This window comes from Hyperolius riggenbachi, chromosome 4 (assembly GCF_040937935.1).
Source record: "Hyperolius riggenbachi isolate aHypRig1 chromosome 4, aHypRig1.pri, whole genome shotgun sequence".
Lineage (NCBI taxonomy): Eukaryota > Metazoa > Chordata > Amphibia > Anura > Hyperoliidae > Hyperolius > Hyperolius riggenbachi.
This window is the reverse complement of record NC_090649.1, coordinates 267,132,816-267,159,951: the sequence shown is the minus strand read 5'-3', so window position 1 is coordinate 267,159,951 and position 27,136 is coordinate 267,132,816. Positions and strand designations below refer to the sequence as shown.

Here is a 27,136-nt window from a genome sequence, read left to right as displayed (position 1 = left end):
ATACCGCCTTCCTTTTGAATCTCAAGAGATCATTTGTGTGTTTCTTTCTCCCTGCAGCTATCTTCCACTGAAGTATCAGGCTGTTTCTTCCTGCAGAGTGCAGACAGCTCTGCCTGTATGTAATGACTCAGTATGTGAAAGCCCAGCCAGCTCAGAGGACGATTTATTCAGCTTGTAAAAGATAAGAGAGAAGAGAGAAGCTGTCCTAATCTAAATAATACACAGGCAGTGTGCAGAGAGGGGCCTGGAGGGGGGAGATGCATCACAGAACCACAACACTGAAGAACTTGGCAGCCTTCCAGACACAGGCTGACAAGTCTGACAAGAGAGAGATAAGTTGATTTATTACAGAGATGGTGATAGTAGAACGTGCTGCAGTAAGCCAGAACACATTAGAATAGCTTTTGGAACTTGTAGGATGATAAAAAACAGGATGCAATTTTTGTTACGGAGTCTCTTTAAGGAAGCTTTGCCATTAAAGAGCTTGTCACTGGTTCCATAAGGCATGTAGGTTTGTAACAACAGCAGGACCACTTTAATATAGAAAAGTTGTGTTCTTATTGATGTCATTTTTGGGGCACTTTGCTATAGCTCAAGGCTGTCCAGCTCCAGTTCTTGAGTTTAGGATGGACTGAAAAATGAAGAGGTGTTCTACTTGATGAACCACGCCCTTCCTGATTTTGTCAACAGCTATTCATTTGGGCTGTGCAAAAAATGTGTGAGGCCCTCATGCCTTGAGGACTGGAGTTGCTGTAGTTTGTGGTTCTTGTAAGTCCTATCATTTAGACAGAAAATAAGAAGAACTTGTGATGGTATAGGCAGCAATAAATACCACACAGACAATCAAAAATAGTTTTAGAAATGTGAAAAAGTGTTCATTTATTGCAGTCTTAGCCACCATTAGGAGCAGTAGAGTGTTGTACCGTGTTAGCCATGAGTAAAAGCAAGACGTTTTGAATCAGGATGATACCATTTATTGGCTAACTTAGAGATTTTAGCCACCATTACAGAGCTTTTATCTTGTCTTCTGCTTTTGCTGACTCTGTTTGGGGAAATCTCCTCAAGCACAGCATAGACAGCAGTATGGATCAGCCTTACCATTCTGTTCAGATATACAGAACATCATTCTGTTGGTGTTTCACTTCTTTTAGTTGGTGTAGTAAGGTATTCAGTGTTTACAAGGAAACCTTTCACAGCTGTCTGTATACTAATAATTTGGGAATAAAATATTATAATTATGTGGCGTTTGCTTTCTTTAAGTACATTTGTCAGTGCTAATGGCAGATTGCCCCATTTGTCATTGAAGGAGCTTCTTCTGTCTGGCATGCCTGAAATTGATGTGAATGATTGGATGAAGAACACAGAGTATACTAGTGGCTATGAGAGAGATGACCCAGTAATTCAGGTAAATTCAAATTCTTAATAAAATTTGCATTAGCTATGTTGTTAAGTCTATACACTGTAAGATACAATGCATTATTTTCTCATATTTAACCTGGATCCTCAGGAAAAACTTTAATTTAAAGTGTGGGGGAAAGATGAGGTTTTTTTAATTGTGATTGCTGTCTGTATCCCCTTTGAGTATATATTCTCTTATTTCCTAGAACACACAAGCAGCAGAGATTTTTTAGGAAAGCAAGGTAGAGCAAATCTCATCTATTACAACTGTCACAAGTAGAAAGGTCCCCATTGGGAAATGTATCCCTAATTAATTTTGGTGACAGCTGTTCTGTTTTTGAATTCATGTCATATTTGACCCAATTCCAGCTATTACTGGGCAGGGAAGGGAGGGGCAGTCTCAATAGGAGCTTGACAGCTTTAAAAGCCTGACCAAATGTTAAATAAATGAACAGCAGAGCCAGTGCTGGCTAATTTGTAGTATAGTGCTGCAACTATCCCCCCTTCCACCTAATGGAGTGGAGAGTTTACCCTCTTCCCACTGCCAGGCACCTATCTAATATATGTATTGTGTATGAATGATATATATATATATATATATATATATATATATATATATATATATATATATATATATATATATATATATATATATATATATATATAATATACCCCACAGAACCTAATCTCCACCGCATGATGCATTGCATGTGGTGATATTAGGCTTGGATGCAGCTTCTCAATACTAGAAACCCATTCCATGAAGCTCTCTACATACTGTTCTTAAGCTAATCTGAAGGCCAAATGAATTGGCATTCAGGTTGGTGACCTCTGTGCAATGTGCGCCTTGGTATGCGCTAGCCTTGTTTTATGTGGCCTACGACTTCGTGGCTGAGTTGCTCTTGTTCACAATGGCTTCCATTATTTTGTCACAAGGGCTGTAGACACACCATGAGCACTTTCTCAGAGCTTTACTGACCATCAGCACCTTCTAAGCAGTTTTTTTAATTGCTTGCATTGGCTTGCATTAAAATCACGGTAAAATTGCTGCAATTGCGATTCTCTGAAAAATTGCAATCAAATGCAATTTTTCCATTATTTTACTGCAAGTTTAATGCAAGTCAATGGGAGCATTTTATAAAAACCACTCAGAAAGTGCTGATGGTCAGAAAAGCTTTCAGAAAGCGTTCATAGTGTGTCTACAGCCTAACAGTGAGTTGACCAGGATTTTTTTTTTTTTACAATATAGAACCAAGAAATATTTAGTAATGAGGACATTACACAAATGCACTCATTATGCAGATAGAATCCTATCACATGATGATATTCACTGAGCTCCTGGAAGCAGTGCATTCTTTTTCATTAATGTTTGTAGAAGTTGTCTGCATGCCTACGTGCCTATGTTAATGTTAATATACATTAGTATATATTACTATGGACCAGCACCTTTAATCGATCGAGCTCTGAAACACAGTTCGTCACTCTGACCTGGCATACTGATTGCTCTGTTTCAGTACAGCTTTTAGGATGTGTTACTGATTTTAGAGGATGCAATAATAAAGATAATCAATCTTAAAGATGCTGGTCTGTACTAACATATATGGACTTCTCATACTCTATGGCTTCAAGAGGGGACTGTGCACTATCACCCAATAGTGCTGACAGATTATTGAGTCGTTGTGTGCTTAATGTTATTCACTTGTGCTCCGGGAATTATTGGAACACCTGAAGTCACTGAAGATTTGGAGGTGCTTTCCAAGGCTTTTGGCAATATTGTACCATATTTTTCTGAATATAAGACGCACTTTTTCTTCCTCAAAACTTGGGGGGGAGGAAATATTGGGTGCGCCTTATAGTCTTAATATATGGTAAAATGTTGTACAGAGTGCGTAGGGAAACTCTTACCTCATCCAGCACCTCCCTCCTCTCCCACCTTGCTCCTGTCTTGTTTCGCCATGCATTCCTCTTCTCTTCCAGCATCATCCGATATAGCTGTACACTGCAGTCACTGTGACACCAGCAGCGTACGTGCGCTCCGTCATATATTCCAAAAATATGGTATATATAGATTTACAAACTGTGGCCAATATTTTGCTTAAAGCGTAACTGAAGATATTATTAAAACTAACAGTTTCACATACATGGGGCTTCTGCAAGCCCCTTGCAGCCGTCCTGTTCCACGCCAGTCCTCCACAATCCTCCATTCTCACACCGCCAGCTAGTTTCAGTTTCGCAGATGGGCCACTGCGCCTGCAAGGCTCTGGCCAAACGTATCCTTCTTCACGTTCCAGTCCGCAATAGCATAGTGCTATTGCAGATGGGAACGCGGAAAAAGGATACACTTGGCAGGGCTGTGCAGGCGCAGTGGCCCCTCGACAAGTCGAGGAACGAAACAAGTTGGCGGCGGGGAAAAAGGAGGATCGTTGAGCGCTGTGGGAGAGGACGGCTGCAAGGGGCCTGTAGAAGCCCCAGGTAAGTGAAAATATTTGTTTTAATAATATCTTCAGTTCTGCTTTAATTGTTATCCCCTTTAGTATAATCCTCTCCTCTATGTAGACAATATTGCATAAAAAGGTCATTGTTGTTATCTGTATCAATAGAGCTGCCTTTATCTTATTTACCTTATCCAGTCTGAAAATGAGTACCCATCAATGCAGATTTCAGCTTTGTTTTTTTTGTTGTTGTTTTTGTTGTTGTTTCTTATATATTATCATTATTATTTAATTTTCCAAAGTTGACATGAATAATCAAAACGAGTGAACAGATTAATCATAGAATCATATATAAATAAGAGGAGGATTAACAGTGATTTACATTACGCCAGATTTCAGCTTTGGAAAAAGGCAAAAGTAAATCATTTTGAATGCATATTCGGCAATGTTTGCAGAAATTGTCTTAGTTTTCTTAACGTGTTGTTAAAACTTCTCTGATTCTTCTTTCAGTGGTTCTGGGAGATTGTACAGGAATTAACGCAAGAAGAGAGAGTTTTGCTCTTACAGTTTGTTACAGGCAGGTGAGTAGAATAGAGAAACAACCTTGAAGCGGATATCCTGAGTAGAATGCATATTCAACAGATCCTTTTCTCCTGTAAAGTTATAATTACCTGCCCTGTCCCCTCTTGTAAATTAGTGCCAGAGGTCCATGTCTGGCCCCCACTAAAAAAACGCAATGTCTTAGGCCCTGATTTCCTAAGGGAAAGAGTTACAATCCAATTTTTTGGAGAGCACGGTGGTACCAATGTGCAGAGAACTGTGGTTTACCACAACTCTGCACATTGCAGCTGCACTCTACTCAGCCACAATGGACAGGGATTCCTACATGCACAGTTCTCTGTTCCTCAACAAGCATCCTGCTGCCAAGTGCCTGAACACCCACAGTGTCCATTATGCATTTGGAAAAATTGTCATGTATGGTTATACTGTACCTGATGATTCTTTATGCATGGGCGTGGTGTAAAAAGGGGACTTAAAAAAAAAGAGAAACCATGCCTTATTAACATCTTCATTCACTATGCAAGTCAGCATTGGCCAGGAAGTTGAACCTATGAGAATGGGGCTCCACCTTTGGCCAGTACCAAACCACATGGCTTAAATCATTGTATCATTGGGGATACCTTGCAAAGGCTAGAAGCAAAGCAAATCCCCCCACCCCCAAAAAATGGGGGGGGGGGGGGGGGGCTCCGGTCACCACAGTTCTTCAGGTTGCTAGAAGTCTTGCCTGGCAGTCCTGCTGATCTCTTTGGCTACATTATTATCTGAATCATCTGAAATAAGTATGTGGCTAATCTGGTCAGACTTGGGTCAGAGCACCTGATCTGCATACTCGTTCTGGGTCTATGGCTAAAAGTAATGTAGGTAGATTATTAGCATCTTGTTTAAATGGAAATAAAATGTCAGCTTCCTGTAACGATCGGTGTAACACAGAGAGGGTCTAATTACCGGTGATCTGCAGTATCACCGAGAATACAGATATATACCCGATTATAGATGATCTGCAGTATCACCGATAATCAGATATATCTCTAACCTCTGGACACCTGAGTAATATCTGAGTGTTTGGTGCAACAGTAATACTTTGAGGAGAGCACCCGTACAGAGGGTGCAAGGTAGTAGGAGGTACTGCCTAAAGAACAGATTCCTTCCAATGGCCTGAGGCTCCCCAAAGGGCGGAGCCAGGCTGAGAGTGGGAAGGACCAGAGTGTGAGTGACACCAGGGGTGAAGTGTCACTGACAGGTCTGTGAACTATCTCCCAACAGGGGAAATAGTTCTCGAGGTCGGACAGGCCAGGTCGGCAATAGACAGACAGATCAGGTACAAAGACAGGAGACAGAATCGGAATCCAAGGACAAGCAGAGTTCGGCAACAGAGTATCAGATATAGCGAAGTACCAATTCAGAGATCAAGAGAGTGGTCAGGAAAGCAGGAAGTCATAACAAATAATAACAATGCCTATACTTTAGGTGTGAGCTCCGTGATCATGAACACCCTGGAACTAGTCTGGAGTATAACAGAATGATAATACAGTTCCCTAGTCTTGGGTGTGAGTTCCTTGATCATCAACACCCTGGAACTAGTCTGAAGTACAACAGAATGACAACACAGTTCCCTAGTCTTGGGTGTGAGTTCCTTGATCATCAACACCCTGGAACTAGTCTGAAGTATAACAGAAAAATAACAACACAGATTTTAGCAAAAGGTCTGAGTGCTACCACGTAGTGATCGCAACGGCAGACACCAGAGAAATGACCAGCACCTAGTATAAATACCCTAGCGCTCTCCAGCGCCTCCCCAAGTGCTGGACCAATAGGAAGTGGTAAAATTGTCAGCTGACCGGCTTGGTAAGCTGACACCCTTCTGGCTGTCATAAAAGCTCTGCCTCTCAACGCACGCGTGCGTCCTTCTGAACCTGTGTGGACTATCAGTCCCAGCCACACCAGACCTGTTTTGCAATGTATCCGCTGTGCAGGACACGGAACCAGCCGCACCGCTATCCGAGCACACGGCGTTTTCTCTGCGTTCCGCCATGCGGACAGATGTAGGCCTATGCGTGCAAACCGCCGTGTCGGACGCGGAATCCGCCGCCTTGTTGAACGCGGAATCAGCCGCCTTACCTTGAGTACTCGCTGCGGCTTTTCCGCGTTTTCTCCCACTTCCATGCTCCTCTCACTTCAGATGCTTTTTAATATGGGTGAACTGTGCCTTGCAGTGCGACTGGGTTTCCCACTCACTTTTGCAAGATGCCTCTCTAATGCTAAAATCTATGTAGTTTGGTATTGTTAGGGGGTAAAGCACCACACTTGTGGGAGCTGCTTTCTTGGCCAAACCAACCTGCATGGTGGATCAATTAAGTAATAAAAGATAGCAAGGTAGGACTACATGTCTTTTTGTAGTGCTTATGCTGACAGCTTCAAAACATTTACTGTGGTTCATCCATATACAGGTACTTGCTGAAGAGCACTGTAGCCATCACCTGCAGCAGAAAACTCCACAGTGGCATCTGGCATTTTTGGTGTGAATACAGTATATATAGCTCACATGCTCACTCATGGCCCAAAGCTGAAGCAGGCACTTTAGGTACACTTCACATTTTTGGCGCTTGTTAAAGGGAATCTTAACTAAACCTAAAAAAAAAGTTTCACTTACCTGGGGCTTCTACCAGGCGCCTGCAGCCACCCTGTGCCTGTGCCGTCACGGAAGGATCCTCTGGTCCCTGCAGCAGCTCAGTTTCAATTTCAGCGACTGGGAAAGCCAATGCCCACTGTGCTTGCATGGCCCTTGCGATGCATGTCCTTGATCACGCTCCTGTTGCTGGGAGCGCCCTGCACATACAGAGTACAAGGGGGAAGGTTAAAGGACACCGAGGTGAAAATAAACGAATGAAATAAAAAATGACTTTTTAAGATATTCCACAGTTTTATTTTTTATTTAAATCTACTTTTTTAAGTAGAGTTTTTACTGGTTTTACTAAGTGTTTACTGCTTTATTGTTTTTGCTCAATGACACATTCATTGAAGTATGCCAGAGTTAAAATATATTAACTATATGCTAGGAAAGTGTTTTATAGTTGTGTATTCTTATCAGTGAGGGTCACACTATAGTCTGACCCAGTCCTGACTCAGACAGGAGCTGCCACTTGCATACCTGATATTTAACTCTTTCATGCAGAGGGAAAAAAAGGAACACAGCATAGTTAATTGTGTACTAGGCACTGTACATACACATGTCTATCTCATCATGTCACATGTCACGTCAGGTTCCTTTAAGGTTAGAAGTTAAGAGCTGGGAGGTTAGTGTTAGGAGAGGTGAAGTAGGAGGTTAGTGTTAGGATCTAAGTGGGAGGAGGTTAGGATCTGAGTTGGAGGTTATAATTAGATTTTAAAAGAAAGTATGTTAGTGTGAGAATAGGAGACAGAGAGGCAATATGATGGGATATTGTTAAAAAAAGTACCTTCAACGATATCCCGTGCCAAAAAGAAAAGGCGACAATATAAATATAAGTGGCCTTTTAACCTTATTGCAGGTCTTGGCAGATGAACTCCTGTTTATACGCAATTTCCAATCAGACTTTTGCTGCCTTTTGGGAATAGTTTATATACATGGATTTAAGCGTTATTCTCTAACTGCTACATAATCTGGCATGTGAGAGTTCTGTTTTATTTACTCTTGTTGAAGTGTTTGCAATGTTGCTGTAAACAAATCTAGAGCTGTGTTTCTATTTATTGTAAAATGTAGAGCTTTTTTTTCTATTTATTGTAGATGAAACTCTTGAGCAGCATGAAAAGTCCATTCTTGCTTCTCGATCATTAAAATTGTTTTCTTAAAGAATGCACTAGGCTTTCTTACCTTAGACTGCAGTCTCTCTGCATGTGCAGTTTATTCAAGAGAAGCTCATCTCTGTCTGAGTATACCTTTAGTACCACTTCAAATAATAAAAGAAAAATTCAAACATTCTTTCCTTTGGCTGCACACCGTAAAATTAATTCAATGGATCTGGTAAAACAAATACGTTTATGATCGTAGCTTTTATGATTCCTGAATGTCTTTAAAACTAGCTCCAGTGTCTGTCTCCTGCTGTGTGTTCGTTCGCCTCTGAGTGATAATGGTTCGAATTCTGATAGCTGTATTGTTTATGAAGCTGTATAGTGTAACAAATATGGATAAACGAAAGACCTAAAAATGCATCCTAAACTGGTTGCATATCCCCCTTTCCGGTTTGTTAACTCAGACACTTGTCTTCTGGTTTCACTCTTAACTATCGTTCTACATGCTCTCATCCCTTCAGCATTGCTTCATTGATTTATGCAAATCACTCTGGGAATGCTATTGGTTAGCATAATTTAAAACGAGGGTCTGATACTTTAATCTCATTCTGTATTGAATATAAAAAGTCCAGTGATTTGTTTAAAAAGATGATTGTGCCATGAATATATACAATAGATACAAGCCAGGAGATGCTTTGGTGGCACTCCAGTGTATTGAGCTTTACACAACAGATAAATGTAGTTATAGGCTCACTTGCTCATATAGTCACGAGGGTATAAATGAGGTTAAAAGTTAACAGCAAGTGTGGTTGTAATATTCTTATTGTACATTATTATTATTTTTATATGTGCAATTTCTTGCATCGCAGCAACACTAGGCCTGGATATACACTGCTTGTTTTTTGCTTCATCACATAAACGATCCATATATGTCCCAGATATCAACTGTTTACTTAGGTTACCACTTTGCATTACTGAATATTGATCAGATTTTGCAGTGCAAAGTTGTGTGCTATTGCTCATACATCGCTCTGTGCCCCCACTCTTGCTCAGCTGGGAAGAGAACCAACATTCTTGATCACTGTTTAATTGTTAAATTGAGACAGTGGGCCTGATGCTATTCAAGGTGATAAGTAGCTTACACATGGGACCTACTTCTCACCTTGCCACCTAAAGAGGATTATCAACAAATCCTATTGCTGGTTTTACTGGCAATGGCACATCATTAGAGTGCATTCTTCCCATTTCCCACAAAATAGGAAGCAAGGTTTAGCACTGTGGTGCTGTCCTTCAGCACTAGGCCCCCCCCTTCCACCCGAGAAGATGCGTGTGCACCAGTGGCGAGAGCCAGAGTGCATATGCTATGCTGTGTATTTTTTTCCAGTGCAATTTAATCCTGTAAACATTCAAGGCAATTGCATTAAAGAGTACCTCCTGTAAAAATGACAGAACTTGCCATGTCAGGCTTTGTCTTAACCGTTTCAGCCTGCGCGTATTTTTCACCTTATGGATGAGAGGAATTGTCACCTGTCAGCGCTCCTCCTATTCATTCCCCAATAACCTTATCACTACTTATCACAACAAAATGATCTATACCTTGTTTTTTTCTACACCAATTAGGCTTTCTTTGGGTGGCACATTATGCTAAGAATTATTTTATTCTAAATGCGTTATGATGGGAATAATAAAAAAAAATGGAAAAAAAATCCTTATTTTTCAGTTTTCAGCCATTATAGATTTAACCACTTAAAGAGACTCTGAAGAGAGATTAAAAATTGCTTTTTACCTTATATTCAACATGGCATGTTTGCCCCTGCTAAAACACCACTATCCCGTGGCAGAATGAGGGGTCTTTACCCCCCAAATCCCCCCTGCAAAATCCACGACTTTCTTGGTCGTGGATTTTGCTGCTCATGGAGGCAGAGCTATGAGCCGCAGCTCTGCCTCCATGCACGTCTATCAGCCGGCGGATCTCCACCCCTCTCAGTGAAGTCAGACTGAGAGGGGTGGAGAGGCGGCGATCAGCGCTGATTGACATGGGCATCAGCGCTGATAGACGCGCTGAGAGGCAGAGCTACAGCCATTAGCTCTGCCTCAACAGGAAGCGCTCCCCGGGCACCACAGAGGGGATTTGGGGGGTAAAGACCCCTCGTTCTGCCGCGGGATAGCGGTGTTTTAGCAGGGGCAAACATGCCCCTGTTGAATATAAGGTAAAAAGCGATTTTTAATCTCGCTTCAGAGTCTCTTTAAGTCTATCTGGACGGATAGACTCTCGCACGCGTTCCGCTGCCTGCTGTTACCCTCCCAGATCAGTGAATGGGAATATAATTCCCATTCACCAATCTAAGTCCCCTGCAGAAAAACCGATGCTCTCTAATCAGAGACCGCAGTATTTCTGCAAAAAAAATAAATAAATTCACAGCCTCCTTGTAGTTCCTGGTAGCGTAATCGTACGCTCCAGGACTTTTTTGACTGTAGACATCTTGCGGCCAAATAGTAAACTACACCCACATACATTTTTTTACATTACATTATTTTACATTTAACCACTTGCCGACCGCACGCTTATACCGTGCGTCGGCAAAGTGGCAGCTGCAGGACCAGCGACGCAGTACTGCGTCGCCAGCTGCAGGCTGATTAATTAGGAAGCAGCCGCTCGCGCGAGCGGCTGCTTCCTGTCAAATCACAGCGGGGGGCTCCGTGAATAGCCTGCGGGCCGCCGATGGCGGCTCGCAGGCTAAATGTAAACACAAGCGGAAATAATCCGCTTTGTTTACATTGTACGGCGCTGCTGCGCAGCAGCGCCGTAAGGCAGATCGGCGATCCCCGGCCAATCAGCGGCCGGGGATCGCCGCCATGTGACAGGGGACGTCCCGTCACTGGCTGCACAGGACGGATAGCGTCCTGTGCAGCCTCGATCGCCGGGGGGGGGGGGGGGGGGCAGGTAGGAGAGGGAGGGGGAGGATTTCGCCGCGGAGGGGGGCTTTGAGGTGCCCCCCCCCGCAACACCCAGGCAGGCAGGAGAGATCAGACCCCCCCTGCACATCATCCTCATAGGGGGGAAAAAAGGGGGCAATCTGATCTCTCTGCCTGCAACCTGATCTGTGCTGGGGGCTGCACAGCCCACCCAGCACAGATCACTCAAAACAGCGCTGGTCCTTAAGGGGGGGTAAAGGGTGGGTCATCAAGTGATTAAAATGATCTGTTTCCCTCCCACACCAAAAATTGCCCAAATACATTTTTTTATTAAAAAAAAAAACAAAAACAAATAGTTACCTAAGGGTCTGAACTTTTTAAATATACATGCCAAGAGAGTATCTTCTTATATTTTTTTTAAATTATAAGCTTGTAAATAGTGATGGACGCAAATTGAAAAAATGCACCTTTATTTCTAAATAAAATATCGGAGCCATAAATTGTGAAAGGGACATAATTTAAATGGTGTAATAACCGGGACAAATGGCAAATAAAATACATGAGTTTTACGGTAGCATGTATTAATTTTAAAGTATAATGGGCAAAAACTGAGAAATCATTTACATTTCTTTCTTAATCTTCCTGTTAAAAAGGATTTAGAAAAAAATAATTCTTAGCAAAATGTACTACCCAAAGAAAGCCTAATTAGTGGTGGAAAAAACAAGATATAATCAATTAATTGTGATAAGTAGCGATAAAGTTATTGGCGAATGAATGGGAGGTGAACTTTGCTCGGATGCATACGATTTTTGACACTGTAGGCTGAAGTGGTTAAAATAATTCATGCTACCATAATTAAAATCCACACATTTTATTTGGCCATTTTTCCCGGTTATTGCAATGTTAAAATTGTATCCCTAGTACAATGCATGGTGACAGTATTTAATTTTGGAAATAAAAGTGCATTTTTTTCTCTTTTACAGCCATCAATAATTTTTAGTCCAATATTTAATAATTATATGCCCTCTTGTCCTAGATATTCTTTTTTTTTTTTTTTTTTCCCCTAAAGTCAGTAAGTGTATTTTACTATTTTACCATTTGGTCCCCGCTGAGCAAAAATCCTATTAGCGTAGGATACAATGTATCATTACATTGTAACTAAGGAATTGACACAGGTTTCCATTGGAAACCTGCAATCACATGGCCGTCAGGGAGATTATGAATGGGAACATTGTTCCCATTCATAAATTTAGCAATCGGTGTCAGAAACCGGCGGAAATCAGCGGCAGGAGATAGTGCGGCAGCTGTATGTAAAGAATAAACACTGTTTTTGAACAAAAACAGTGTTTATTCTCGGCGGACATGCTCGGATTGGCACAGGGTTGTCCCCTGCAGCCAACCCCCCCTGCAAGCAGTAGCAGAGCAATCGCCTGCAGACCACCCAAACTGCAGGGACGTGACTAACGTGTGCCTGCAGCTCTAGCTGCTGCTGCTGCGGACGAGAAGCTCATGTCCGTGCGGCATAAATGGTTAATGATGCAGGTTGAGTGGGGGATCTCAGGGTTAATTACTTACCTGACCGGCTGTAATTCTTGCACAGGTGACACTCCACACACTTCTTCAGCAATGCAGTCCCAGCCATGTTTCCAAAGTCTTCCAAAGCTTTTCGAAAATCTCTAGCCACCAATTGGGCCCCGGCGGCTGACCTGGGGGCGGGCTGCGGCAACGCAGATGGGGGTTGCCAGAGTCTTGACTGAAGCTAAAAAAGAAATGCCATGGCCGCATTTCCGAGGGAGGCAGAGCACTCACCTGCCTGAATGAATTACAGCCAATCGGGTAAGTAATTTACCCTGAGGACACCCCACATTCCCAATCCTGCAGCATTAAGATAGAGCCTGACATGACAGGCTTTGTCCTTTATACTGGAGGTACTCTTTAATAACACTATTAACACTAATAATGCACAGAAATACACCACTTGCCAGAAACGGCACAATGCAAAAAAAATAATAAATATATATATATTATTATTTATTGTATTTATAAAACGCCAACATATTACGCAGCGCTGCACAATAGATAAATGGGTTAACTTACAGGTAGAACATACGGAAACTCACAACAAAACAAGATCATGCAAATGATTTGATAACAATACAGTGTCATAGGTCAAGATAGAGACTGTTCGAGTCTACAAGAAGGGTGGTTGTGAGTAAGATTGCATAATCAAGATGGATACATTAGGGAGGAGGGCCCTGCCAGAGGCTTACAATCTAAAGGGTGGGGTGGAGACAATAGGTGCGTCTTTTGAGAGGGGGTCTAACAGAACATATTATGATACTGGTGTAGGGGGGTATGCGAGCGTGAAGAGGTGAGTCTTGAGAGCTTGTTTGAAGGTATTAAAGGTGGGGGCGAGTCTGACGGCTGGTGGGAGAGAGTTCCAGAGAGTAGGGGCAGCCCTGGTGAAGTCCTGCAATTGTGCGTGTGACTGAGTTATGCGTGGTGCGACTAGGCGCAGGTCATTGGAGGATCGGAGGGGGCGGGCTGGTATGTGCCTGTGGACCAGATCAGAGATGTAGGTCGGGCAGGTCTTGTGCACTGATTTGTAGGCCAAGCACAGGATTTTGAAATTGATCCTAAAGCTGATGGGGAGCCAGTGTAGTGCTTTACAGAGCGGAGTTGTAGAGGCACTGCGGTGAGAAGAATGTATCAGTCTGGCTGCCGCATTCATTACCAATTTAAGTGGGTCAGTACGGTTAGAGGGGAGGCCAGATAAAAGAGAATTGCAGTAGTCTAGGCGGGAGATGACAAGGGCATGGATAAGGAGTTTAGTGGTGTCAAGTGACAGGTAGGAGCGGATCTTGGAGATGTTGCGAAGGTGGAAGTTGCAGGATCTGACAATACCTTGGATGTGGGCTGTAAAGGAAAGTTCAGAGTCCAGAGTAACGCCTAGACAGCGGGCTTGGGAGGTAGGGTGGATAGTAGTATTTTCAATAGTGACGTACAGATCTGGGAGGGGTGCAGCTGTGCGGGGTGGGAATATTAGAAGCTCAGTCTTGTCCAAATTAAGCTTCAGGTACCTGGCAGCCATCCAGGAGGAAATGGATGTGAGGCAGGCAGAGACTTTGTCCATGGTAGAGGAGGAGAGATCTGGGGTGTGGAGATATATCTGGGTGTCGTCGGCATACAGGTGATAATTGAAACCCATGGAGGAGATGATTTTACCAATTGAGGCAGTATAGAGTGAGAACAGGAGTGGTCCTAGGACGGAACCTTGAGGAACACCAACTGAGAGGGGTGTAGGAGCGGATGAGGAGCCATTGAAAAATGTTGTGAAGGAGCGGTTGGAGAGGTAGGAGGAGATCCAGGCTAAGGCTAGGTCCTGAATGCCCATTAGCTGCAGGGAGTGGAGGAGGAGGGAGTGGTCGACAGTGTCAAATGCCGAGGAGAGGTCCAGGAGGAGCAGGATGGAGTATTTACCTTCGGCTTTGGCAAGGGCGAGGTCGTTTACCACTTTGGTGAGGGCTGTTTCTGTAGAATGGGCTGTGCGAAAACCAGACTGCAGGGGATCGAGAAGGGAGTTGGAGTTAAGGAAGTTGGTCAGGCGTTTTGAGGCAAAAGGGAGGAGAGAGATTGGGCGGTAGTTGGATGGCAGAGCAGGGTCAAGTGAAGATTTCTTTAGCAGGGGAAGCACAGTGGCCTGTTTGAATATGGAGGGGAAGATGCCGGTGGAGAAGGAGAGGTTGAACAGATGGGTGAGGACAGGGGCCAGATCAGAAAAATGTGGGCGCAGAGAATCAGATGGGACCGGATCTAGGGGGCAGGAAGTGGCAGGTGAAGTTGCCAGCAGCTGGTTGACTTCCTCCACCGTGACAGGATTGAAGGAGGTAAGGGAGGAGAAAGAGGCAGGAGTCGGATGTGGTGGGGAGGCGGGGGCGATAGAGTGGAGGAGAGAAATATCCCTCCGGATTGTTGCAATTTTGTTGATAAAGTAGTTTGATAGGTCAGTGGCTGAGAGGGTGGAGGTTGGGGGGGGAGGTGTGGGGTTAAGTAGGGCATTGAAGGTGGCAAAAAGATGACGTGGGTTGGAGGCTTGGGTAGCGATCAAGTGAGTGAAGTATATCTGTTTACTATCAGCGAGGGCAGTATGGTACGTCTGCAACTTGGTCTTGTATCCCAGGAAATCATTGTTGTGGCGGGATTTCCTCCATTTGCGTTCTGCAGCTCGTGTCTCATTTTGTAGTATATATATATATATATATATATATATATATATATATATATATATATATATATGTATATGTATGTGTGTGTGTGTGTGTATATAGTTGCATGTCGAATTTGCTGTAGGTACAGGGCCTTAGAACGTGTTTGTATTTTTAAATATTTTCTTCTTGTAAGCTGATGTTCAGAGTGGTGATGTGGGCTCAGAATCTCATGGTCAGAGGAGAAATATGAGCTGCTAACCCACAATTACTGATTCTTCAGGGAGGGGCCAGTTGCTGCAGTTTGGTTCTTTTGTGTTTGACCAAGGCTATAGAAATCTTTAGATGTTTGTCAGTGCTGATGAGGGAAGCTCAGTTATTAGATGAGAACTGCATGTTGAAAGGTTGTTAAGAAAATCTCAACAGCTACATTCTCCCTAATGGGAAAGTGTAGCAGTTGTTTTGATTTGTCAGTGGTTTCATTTATTAGTTGACTGATTTTCAATCTATTTTTTCTTGTTTACTATATTTTGTGTAAATCTTTCATGCAGTTCATGTTACACATGAATTGCTACACCAGAGATATTTATTTATGTCAACAATTTGTGTTACCATTATTGCAGTATGTCAAACATTAACACTTCTCATTTGTATATTTAGTTCCAGGGTACCCCATGGCGGTTTTGCATACATCATGGGAGGAAGTGGGCTGCAGAATTTCACAATAGCAGCTGTTCCTTATACACCAAATCTGCTGCCAACGTCAAGCACATGGTAAGATGGGAGAGTTAATTGTACAAAGCAGTATGCTTTTTTTGCCTTAACTTATAAATAGCGTCTCTTTAAATCAACACATTCCTGCATTAAAGGACAACTGAAGTGAGAGTGATATGGAGGCTGCCATGTTTATTACCTTTTAAACAATACCAGTTGCCTGGAAGTCCTGCTGATCTCATTGGCTGCAGTAGTGTCTGACTCACACACCTGTAACAAGCATGCAGCTAATCTTAACAAATTTACCGGTATGTCAGAAACATCTGATCTGCATTGCTAGTTTAGGGCTTATGGCTAAAATTATTAGAAGCCGTGGGTCAGCTGGGAAGCCAGGCAATGTGCATAGTTGAAAAGGTAATAAGTATGGCAGCCTCCAATTCCCTCTCGCTTCAGTTGTCCTTTAAAGCTCATATCCAGGAATGGATGTAAGTATACCACTTAATGTCACAATATTTAGTGCTGAATTGTTAACTATGTGAAATGAGGCTTCTGCAGCTAAAATAAATCAAGCTCATAGCCAGAAGTAGCTTCAGGCTTTGATGATGGGACAGCAGCTTATCCTTAGAAATGCTTTGGAATTTTCTGACTGCATAAAATAAAACTGCACAGACTGAATTTGTTTGTGAACATTGCAGCTTGTAGTGACTGATGCCTGGGCTCCTCACCAGGTACTTGCAGCTTCTGCCTCTGCTAGAATATTAATTTCCTGTCCAGACAGGTAGTGCCCAAGGGTAGTGCCAAAATCTTATCCAAGAGTGACTGAGGCAAGTGAAACTTTTGGTTACAGTAGAAAGCGTAGGAAATAACAACTGATTTTAAACAATACATTAGCTGTAATTATTTTTCAAAAAGTACACCTAATGTTTGCACGGGGAGTCATGCGGATGCTTACCGCACCTCCCATGCCCCGGCGCTTCTTTCTCTCTGTTCTCCGGTACTGATCTACATAATCTTCTTTTTGGTCGGCGCCGTCGGTGCCCTCTAACCCAGACATACTACGCTGCACAAGTGCAGTATGTCCGCTTGGGTGCCTTGCAACCACGTGAATGTGCTTACATCACATGGGGTCACCAGGGAGCATGGTCGCAAGGTACCCAAGTGGACATACTGCACTTTTGAAGCAGAAGTATGTCCGGGTCGGAGGGCCCTACTAGGAAAAAGATTACATGGATCAGTACCAGAGAATGGAGGGAGATGTCAGGGCACGGGAGGTGCGATAAGCATCCACATAACTCCCCATACACACATTAGTCGTTCTTTTTGAAAAGTAATTACTACTAGGTTATCCTTTAAATGTTATCCCTCATTTCCTTTTCTGAGGACTACCAGTTTTCATGTTGAAGCCACAAAGCTCTTTGAAGTCACCAGGTAGAGAAAGTAAGTTAAAATCTCTCCAATGGGCACCGTAATAATCATCACCAAAGGTTTCCAACTCCTTCCCACAAATGCAAAACAAAAATAATTAGAAAGAAAATCTTGAATTTGGACTTTAAAAGGGATTAATTTGACATTAGCTAAAAAGATGGTTGATAAAAACCTAAGGTGGCTATCCCTTCAGATCATTATCTGATTGCATCCCTCCACACTGTACTTAGACTTTATAGATTTCAGCGTGAAATTGTTTGGAATTCTGTGCACACTGCCTGTCGGGTCTTTCCTTCTTGATCAGATCATCCGAATAATCCAGTAGTGTATGTCCACCTTAATTTTGTAGCTTATGCTATTAGGCCTCTATAATGCCACATCATATACTGTCATTATACTTTTTAAATAGCAAAATATGTTCTGAAGCTAAGATTACCACGTATTCCCTTAGTAGATGTGATGATGTCTTTTGTCCACCCTTTTAGTTGTAACTCAGTCTAAATCATTGTTGAAGTGGACTTTAACTGAAAGATTATGAAAGCAGCAACACTAAGGGCTGATCTGGTCCCAGCAACACTATGGGCTGATCTGGTCCCAGCAACACTATGGGCTGATCGGGTCCCAGCAACACTATGGGCTGATCGGGTCCCAGCAACCCTAAGGGCTGATCTGGTCCCAGCAACCCTAAGGGCTGATCTGGTCCCAGCAACCCTAAGGGCTGATATGGTCCCAGCAACCCTAAGGGCTCATATGGTCCCAGCAACCCTAAGGGCTGATATGGTCCCAGCAAACCTAAGGGCTGATCTCGTCCCAGCAACACTTACAGCTGATCTGGTCCCAGCAACACTATGGGCTGGTCAGGTCCCAGCAGCACTAAGGGCTGATCTGGTCCCAGCAACACTAAGGGCTGATCGGGTCCCAGCAACCCTAAGGGCTGATCTGGTCCCTTGCCTTTTGTGTTGAACACAAAAGGCAAGGCTGTCTCTAGGTGGGCTTGAACCACCAACCTTTCGGTTAACAGCCGAATGCGCTAACCAATTGCGCCACAGAGACTGTGCACGCAGTTGCTGCTAAATGGCTATCTGAGGTTCTCTTCGGACAACTGTTGAACACAAAAGGCAAGGCCGTCCCTGGGTGGGTTTGAACCACGAACCTTTTGGTTAACAGCCAAATGCACTAACCAATTGCGCCACAGAGACTGTGCACTCAGTTTCTGCTAAATGATTTTATGGGGATGTATGTGTGTCTTTTTGGAGAAAGGAAGTAAGTCTGCTCCAAGAAGTTTAAACACCTCTTTTTCCTACAGCGAAGCATTCACTATGTGGCAGTATAGTGGTGAGCATAGCTGCCTTCCAAGCATTTGACCTGGGTTCGATTCCTGGCCAATGTATGTGAGCTTGAAAATTGACATCCTACAAATCCCTGGAAGACCAGATCCATGAACAGGGAGGAGGAGGAGGGAGCTGGGATATCCGGTTTCAGATCCGGATATCTGCAATAAAAAGAAAATCCGAATCGGATAGCGTAAAAAATTTCGGATATCCAGGTTACCTGGATATCCGGAATCCGGATGACCATCCCTGTTAACAATGCGTGCGCTCATGTAGGTATAGGTAGGTAGTTGGACAGAACAGTGAACAGGTGCAGTGATTGGGATTACAAATGTGCAGCTGACACACACACACACACACGCGCGCTACAATGTGCCTGCTGACTGTGATGTAGAGGGTCAGAGTTGACCGTAATGATGCACTATGGGGACGAATCGAACTTCCAGAAAAGTTTGCGGTTCTCAGCGATCACGAACCACGGAAGTTCGCCTGGAACCGTTCGCTGGCGAACAGTTCAGGCCAACTTATGTGTTTGCACAACTCATAAATTTGACTTTATCCTCCTCCTCCTCTCCATCCATCCATCCATCCATCCATCCTCTTATATCATCCAGTAGGGAACTGCAGATTTTCAAAACAGCTTATATACCATAGCTGGGATTTGAACCCAGGACGCAGTGTGTAGTAGGTATCTGTCTTAACCTCTAGACCATGAACCACACTACATGGTAAAGCTGTCCTAGCATAAACCATACTACCATTATGATCAATTCAATAGAAAAAGTAGCATGATTAAGGATTGGTACTTTTTGAAAAGCATGCTTATATACCATAGCATATCTATTGAATTGATCATAATGGTAGTATGGTACATGCTAGGCCAGCTTTAGCATGTAGAGGTGGGACAAGGTCCTTCAGCACCCAAGGCTGAGACAGCAAAGTGCGCCCCCCCATCCCTCCCACCCCAGCCATCACACACTGATTGCTATTACACTAAGAGGTGTCCCAGGGCCCCCAACCAGATTGTCGGCAGGAGGAGGAGGAGGGATTTTAAAAATTTTCTGACGGAATTCCGTATATCTCGGAATTCCGCGGAACAGCTTAGGAATTCAGTCGGAATGAAACGGTAGCGGAATTTCGGTAGTGGCGGTATGCGGAATTACCACGGAATCGGAAATTGGCTCTTCCGACCATGCCTGCCCACTATGTTCACATCAGTGAGCAGACCATAGGGGAGTTTGTATAAACTAGTGTAGAGCAAATAGTTTTATTTCAAATATATAAAGTAAGCATTTTCTAATATGTACTATCAGTCTGTACAATATATCAGATATCCGCCATTTCAGACGCAAATGGGTAGAATTCATGCCTCCTATTGATTTACCATAAAAACCATGCACACTGTGATAATAAAAAATGTATTAAAATAATTAGTAAAAATGTTTTTTTTTGTGTATGCTTAAAGAGAACCTGAACTGAAAATAAAAAGTCAAAATAAACATACACAGGTCAAACTTGCCTCCAGTGTAGTCTACTCCTCAATCTCTTTCTCCTCTCCTGTGTCCCTTTTGTCCACTGTGATCAATGGCATTCTCTGTTTTCCATTTTGATAACAGCTTCCTGGTCAGCACACTGTTAAACTGTTATATCACCCACTTGAGCCATAGGGAAACATGGACATTACCTTGCACATTCAGCAGCTGATATATAACTGACAGCAACTAGTATATTTCAGTTGTGACGAAATCTAGTCAGAACTGGAAGGGATCACTGTAAGAAGAAAATGGAGAGCCTCTGAGAGGAACTGACAGTGAGGTAAGTATGTAATATTCATTTGCAGCTACATCATGTGTTTATTTTAAATAATTTTACTAATTTCCCTTTAAGGCCCGGTTCACACTGCACAGATACAAATAAATTATCTGTAGAAAAACTGATCCATGAAACAGAGCAGTTTTTAAAAGGCATCAGTTTTTCATCCGTGACCCTCCGTTCTGGCCCTGTCCTGGTGTAAGTCATATACCTGTTCAATCACTGAAACTCCATCCAGGTATACTAAGGAACACTGAGGACTACATTAATTGAATATAAAACTTCACTGCAGGTACTCCTTAACCACTTGAGGACCACAGTGCTAAAGACCAGGCCATTTGTTGCTAAATTGGCCACTGCAGCTTTAAGGCCTTGCTGCAGGGCCGCACAAATCTGCACACAAGTGATTCCCCCCTTTTCTCCCCACCAACAGCTCTCTGTTGGTGGGGTCTGATCGCTCCCCCATGTTTATTTTTTTAAATAAATATTTGTTAATTTCTTTAAATTAAGTTTCCCTATTTAATTATTCCCCCCCCCCCCAACTCCCTCCCCCCAGCCAGCCAATCACGGGGATCGGCTGTCATAGGCTTCAGCCGATGAGTCGATCGCTCTCCTGTGTCCCAGAGGGACAGCCGTGTCACATGGCTGTCCCCAGTACAGCGCTGCCTTAGATTGCAGTGCTTTACTATGCTAACAGATGGCAGTTCTGCCGTCTAACAGTCTCCAAGCGGTGATCGCCCCTGGGAGACTGAAGGCGAAGTGGAGCTCTGCCTACCAAGTGGAGATGCGAGCGCGATCTCCTGCAAAATCCAGCCCCAGGACTTGGGGCTGCTGCCGCTGTGGGCACGCCCATTGGCGTAATGCGGTCTTTAGGTAGTTAAGCAATGAATCTAGTTTGTTTAGTATAATCAGATACTGTATTTAGTGGAAGGGACGCCTTGGAAGTAGAGATGTTGGCAAACCATTCGCCACCGAACCTCTATGGGCCGCTACTACTTCTGGGTCACTATGACCCGTAGTAGTACGGCTGCGCTGGGCCGGCGTTACGCCTCTTTGATCGCGCGCCTGTTGCCCGGCATTCTCTGCGCATGAGCGTGATGTCACTCATGACGTCACGTACATGCACAGAAAGTGCCCGGCAACAGGCGTGCGATCAAGGACGCGCACCGCCGGCCCAGCGCGGCTGTACTACTCCGGGTCATAGCGACCCGGAAGTAGTAGAGGGTGAGGGGTTCGCCGACATCTCTACTTGGAAGCAGTACACCAGGTATGTATGACCTGTACACTTTGCCGGTGCTCAGTCTTGACCGGATTGCCCAAGCGGTCGCTGGTTCACCATAACAAACGAAAAAGAGATGGTACACAATTGGCTGCAAAACTGTTGCTGTGTATTATCGAGAAAAGCACTGCATTACATGTTACGGACTTCCATCCTTCCTCAGATGCATCTGAGGAAGGATGGAAGTCCGTAACATGTAATGCAGTGCTTTGCTCCATAATACACAGCAACAGTTTTGCAGCCAATTGTGTGCCGTCTCTTTTTCATTTGTTTATAATCAGATACTGTCTGACAAAAAAAAACAAAACAAACATAAAGGGCTGTGGATTCAAAGTCGAGTAGTCTCAGTCGGAGCAATTTTGGGTACTTGGAGTCGGTAGTTTCAATAAACTGAGGGGTCATAGTCGGATGATTTTTGAACCAAATCCATAGCCTTTGTAAAAATTAGACTAAGGAGTCGGAGCAATTTTGGGTACCCGGAATTGGATTCCGTGGTTTGATGAACTTAGGAGTCGGAGTTAGATGATTTTAGTACCAACTCCTCAACCCTGCTTTGGAAGCTTAAAGCAGCCCATACACTCAGCCGATTTTCTGGCCGACCGATCGATCGCGATCGATCGATCGATCGCAAATCGGTTGGCCAATCGACCAATCGACGGCCGATTTCGATCGATTTCGATGGATTTCCATCGAACTAGCAGGGTGGAAAATTTAGGTCGATCTGATGAGATTGCTTATCAGTTTGCATTGGCCTTAATGGAAATCTGATGGCAAAAAAATGCCATCAGATCGAATTTCAACAGATTTCAAACTGAAATCTATTGGAATTCTATCCTGGTAAAAAATGTTCTAAAAACGCATCAGATAGATCATCAGATGCATTTCTTATCTGTCTGCTGCCAATCTGACGAGTGTATGGGCACCTTAACACGTTTAATCTCCTTACTTGACAAATAAATGGTCTCATCTTTACTCAATAGTTTTCACTGTAATAAGATTAGAAAAGGATCAGTTCCTGGTAGTCATTGAGGAGTCAGGCAATTTACACTTTGCTGTACAGTCTACATCTATTAAAGGTAAACATGTTTGCCTGTGTTGTGAAAATAATATTGCATAATACCATTATTATATTCTTTGCAAACTCTGCATATATTTGCTTTACTGTATTTCTTTTTTTTAATGTATGTCAATCCCACTTTGCTTTCTTTTTGTGTAGCATCAATATGCTTAAGTTGCCTGAATACCCAAGCAAAGAAATACTGAAGGACAGGCTTCTTGTGGCTTTGCACTGTGGAAGCTATGGCTATACAATGGCATAATGAAGAAAAGAAAGAAAAACTCATCTGACTACTGATGTGCAATTCAGAGTGGCAGAACCAATTTAGAAAACTGTCAAGAGGAAAACAGTCTTGATACTGCCCACGGGCAGGGCTGACTTTCAAAGATTTGTAAAGTACCTATTTTCTCCAAGATTAAGTGTTGTTTGTGTGGATGTGTGATTTGAAAAGCAAGGGGAAAAATATATTCAGTCTTTACTGGCGCATCTTGCTTTTCCAATTACAGGTTGAAAGACAAGGCACATTGTTTACAAGTGATGACAGCATTTTTGTATCATGTATGTGTTCAGTTTGTGTGATCTGTTTAAACACTTCATCAGTTTGGTTTTATTATTATTATTATTTTTTAATCAATATCCATTAATCAAGAAAGAACATGCGATGTGCACTTTTGTTTACAAAAAAAATGTATATTGTAAAATCTCTAATTCTATTTCTTTGGTTTTAACATTTTAAAGCAAGCTGTAAAATGGAGTTGTTTGGTATTGCTCTCAACATTATAGTTTTATTATTGTTTAGAAACCTTTTAATTATTTTTTCCGTTCCTTTTCCAATTAACTTTTTAAATCATTCATCAGGTTTCCTTTTACAACTGGTCAGGGAAGAGAGCAAGTATGTTTTATGTTTGTGTGATTTTTGTTAGACTTTTTGTTACTTTTTGTGTGCAGATTATCTGAAATGTATTTTTGTACAAATGAGCTTGCTATAATAAAGTATTTTATAAATTGCCTTTGATACATCGGTGCGGTATTGAAATACGTTATTGCTTTGTGTAATTTCTTTCCTACTGCAGATCATTAATGGTTACTCCAAAGACCACAAATCATATGAAATGGCCATGTTTGTGGTTGCGAAGGCTCCTTAATTGAAAAGATAAGAGCAGTAGCACCAAGCTTAAGTCATAGTAAATTGAGAGGATAATTGGTATGAGCACATTACTTTGGAGTGGCCAGTTTATGGGCATACTGATGAATAAACTTCGACCATGTACAGCGCAATCCTTTCTGTTCCAAATCAAAGCATGTCAAGGGTGATAATAATGTGCTACTTTGTTTAGTACATTTTAATGGCTGCCCTGAAGCAAATCACCTACTGCCACAATCTCCGTTGCTGAAAGCTTTCTCAGCTTTATTCACAGTTATTTATTTTAAAAAGCTAGTAAACATAACTTGCTTAATAAAACTGGTTTAATAATCGTCTAGGATAATGACAAATAAGTTTCAGGAACTTCACGAAAGATATTTGGCGTACTTAACATTGTAGACTTTTTGTTTGCTAGTCCCACAGAAGAATAGCTGTCAATTGTGACAAGGTCAACTTTTTCAACCTACAGAATCTAAAAAAAAAAAAAAAACATGTAGCAGCTAGCTACAATTTTATAAAACCGATTTGCTTCATTTGTACAACATCCTTAAATAATAGGCAACTTTTTAATTAACGCGTGTCTTTTTTTTTTTTAAAACCTTGCATATAATGTGTTGCATCAGCGAAAGAAAAGTGTATTTAAGGCAAGTCTTAAGGAAATATTATTCCTGTTTGCCTGATTCCCCCCTTGCTTATATAATGCATAAGCAATAGTATTTTCATGTACAGAATTGGCAAAAAAACATTTTTCCCACCATATTGAAGCCTATTCACATGACCCATAGATTTCCAGCTGTTCCGTCTCTCCCCTTCAGGTGGTGAGCGGCATCATCACATTACCTTCTGGGTGGGGGATGGCCCTGACTTTCACTTATCCTCCTACAGTTCTCCAGGTGAAAGTGGGTGGGATAGAATGCCCTTCTCAATCCGACCTGCAGCAGCTTGTAAGTTATAGAGGAAGGTTTGGTCTTTGGAAGAGTCAATGTGCCAGAGAGGCAGGCTGCTGGAGAGTGCAGGAGAAAGACTTCCTGTTCTTACCATAAAAGGAGCTTGACTGGGATCAAATGACTGCACCACATGCATTTAAAGAACAGTATTAGCAATGTTTTGTGCATTGAAAGAGTATTGTTTATGGGTTATACATGAGAGGTTAAGAGTTGGCAAGAATAACATCTGTAGAGAGGTTTTAAAGCTGAACGCGAAAGAGCCCACAAAACACAAATACAGTTTAATGCCACTACACCAGTCATGTTATGCTTTCCAGGTCAGAGGTGGACCCTCTGTGTCACTAAAAGGCTAGGCTGGTGTATATCCAATGGAGGTGGCCAATGACAAGCTAACATAAGCCAGAACAGGCCTGTGCATCAAGATGTTGCCAAGACAGAGGACAAAATCATAGCTGGTGACAAAGAGCATCATGTTGGGGAACAAACTGGAGATGGCAGGGTAAGTATAGTGGTACTGGTACAACTTGGTGATGCAATTGCCTAGCCTCTGTACCAGAACTGATGCCAGGTGGGGAGGAAGTTAGTAGTTAGAAGTGGTAGTTTACTTATTGCCAAACTAGGGAGACTTGCCAGAGTTCAGTAGAGTTTTACTTGCGACAGCAGCTAGTACTGCTGAAGTAGTAAAAGGCTGTATACTTATTTCCAGATAAGGACAATCCTGTCAATGCTCTGGGTGTTATGCTGAAGTGTTGGTTTCACATCTGAATCAATCAGCAAGCAGCCAGTGGGGAACATTGTGGAGACAGAAAACAATACTCATTGTTCAAAAAGAAGAAAGTTCCGCACGATGTCAGTAGCACAAATATATACCTCCAAGTTTATTGAATCATACGAGCACTGCCAGATTCAATAAACTTGAAGCTATATATTTCTGCTACTGGCATCGTGCAGGACTTTCTTCTTTTTCATCTGCTATCCTAGGTTCAAGTCCCCTGGTTCCAGCTTTATCTTAGCAGCGGAGGTTGAGCGGAACTTACCTTATCCTTATGCATTGTTAAAAAAGTGGTAAATGCTGATTATCATCATATAAGCCAAACAAGAAGCACATTTTCTTAGCAGCATCATACCTATGCCTAATATGTTCTATTAAATAGCTCTACATTTATTAGCAACTGAAAGGTATTTTTATTTCCAGTTGAGCAAATGGTGTGCATCCATGCCTAAACACATAAGCTTTCTGAGCCGAAGAAATGTGAGACCTGAAGGTAGAGGACAGTTCAGGGATTGACGAGGTTGATTCTAGTACGGACTCCTAAGGGACTGAGCAGTGACAGCCATTGCTAGAATCATGGATTAGTCCATAGAAGCAGTAAGGTTTATAATGATCTTGCCAACTACCTTTTAAGGCCATTTTAAACCTGGCTCACATGATTCTTTGCTTCTCAGCACAATAATCCAGTTCCATGGAAAGTCACTTACACAAAATTAACTCAGCTAAGTTGCTAGAGTGGAAGCCCTTTCACCATAGGCATAGAGGCAAACTCAAACCTTTGCTTATCTTGATCAATCCCTACAAAGTGGCTAATCACCTACACATGGCAAGCAACTGTCACTGATTTTTATAATGCCAGTTTAAAAAATATATTCTCTGAAATTAAAGGCACATCCACACTGGATAAGTAGAAGGATAAGAAACTGGCTGGTTAAATCATGATTATAATTGATTTAATTTTTTTCCGTCATCCAATGTCTTTAGTGCCTGTCAGAACTTCAAAGAAAGTTCCTACAGTGCTGTACTGTTAGTGGGTTATCCCTCTCCCCTTTCCATACAGTGGAACTTCATATCTGTGTAGGGCTCAGGCTTTAACTGTAACACAAAATGATCTGTAAATATAGACCTGCGTGCCAAAACTTGAATTGTATGTACCTACCGTAGTTTGAACACCAGATCCAATGAAGCAGGGATGTATCATGCACGATAAAAGTTGCAAGGTGTACAGAGATGCCTTTTAGAGGCAATCCAATGTACTGTATATTGTTAGGTTGTAAGTTGCAGGCTGAAACAGAACACACTAAATGACGCAATTAAGTAGCTGGAGCTTTTAATGCACAATTATTGTATGCAGTGAACAGAGGCACCAACAGAA

The 27,136-nt window shown here is 42.6% G+C and overlaps 1 protein-coding gene and 1 non-coding gene across 4 annotated transcripts in view; one reads left to right on the top strand and one right to left on the bottom strand.

Annotated features, from left to right (window-relative positions):
- Positions 1-23,873, top strand: part of HACE1 (HECT domain and ankyrin repeat containing E3 ubiquitin protein ligase 1) — a 187,641-nt gene extending 163,768 nt beyond the window's left edge. For all 3 annotated transcript variants that reach the window (XM_068231230.1, XM_068231229.1, XM_068231228.1), the window contains 4 exons: positions 1,307-1,405; positions 4,341-4,411; positions 15,941-16,054; positions 23,058-23,873. In XM_068231230.1, the coding sequence (XP_068087331.1) occupies positions 1,307-1,405; positions 4,341-4,411; positions 15,941-16,054; positions 23,058-23,160 (387 nt within the window). In that variant the 3' untranslated portion in view covers positions 23,161-23,873. The remainder of the gene's footprint in view (positions 1-1,306; positions 1,406-4,340; positions 4,412-15,940; positions 16,055-23,057) is intronic.
- TRNAN-GUU (transfer RNA asparagine (anticodon GUU)) lies at positions 18,399-18,472 on the bottom strand. The gene has a single exon. It is a non-coding gene; the product is annotated as a tRNA-Asn (tRNA).
- Positions 23,874-27,136: the final 3,263 nt, after the last annotated feature.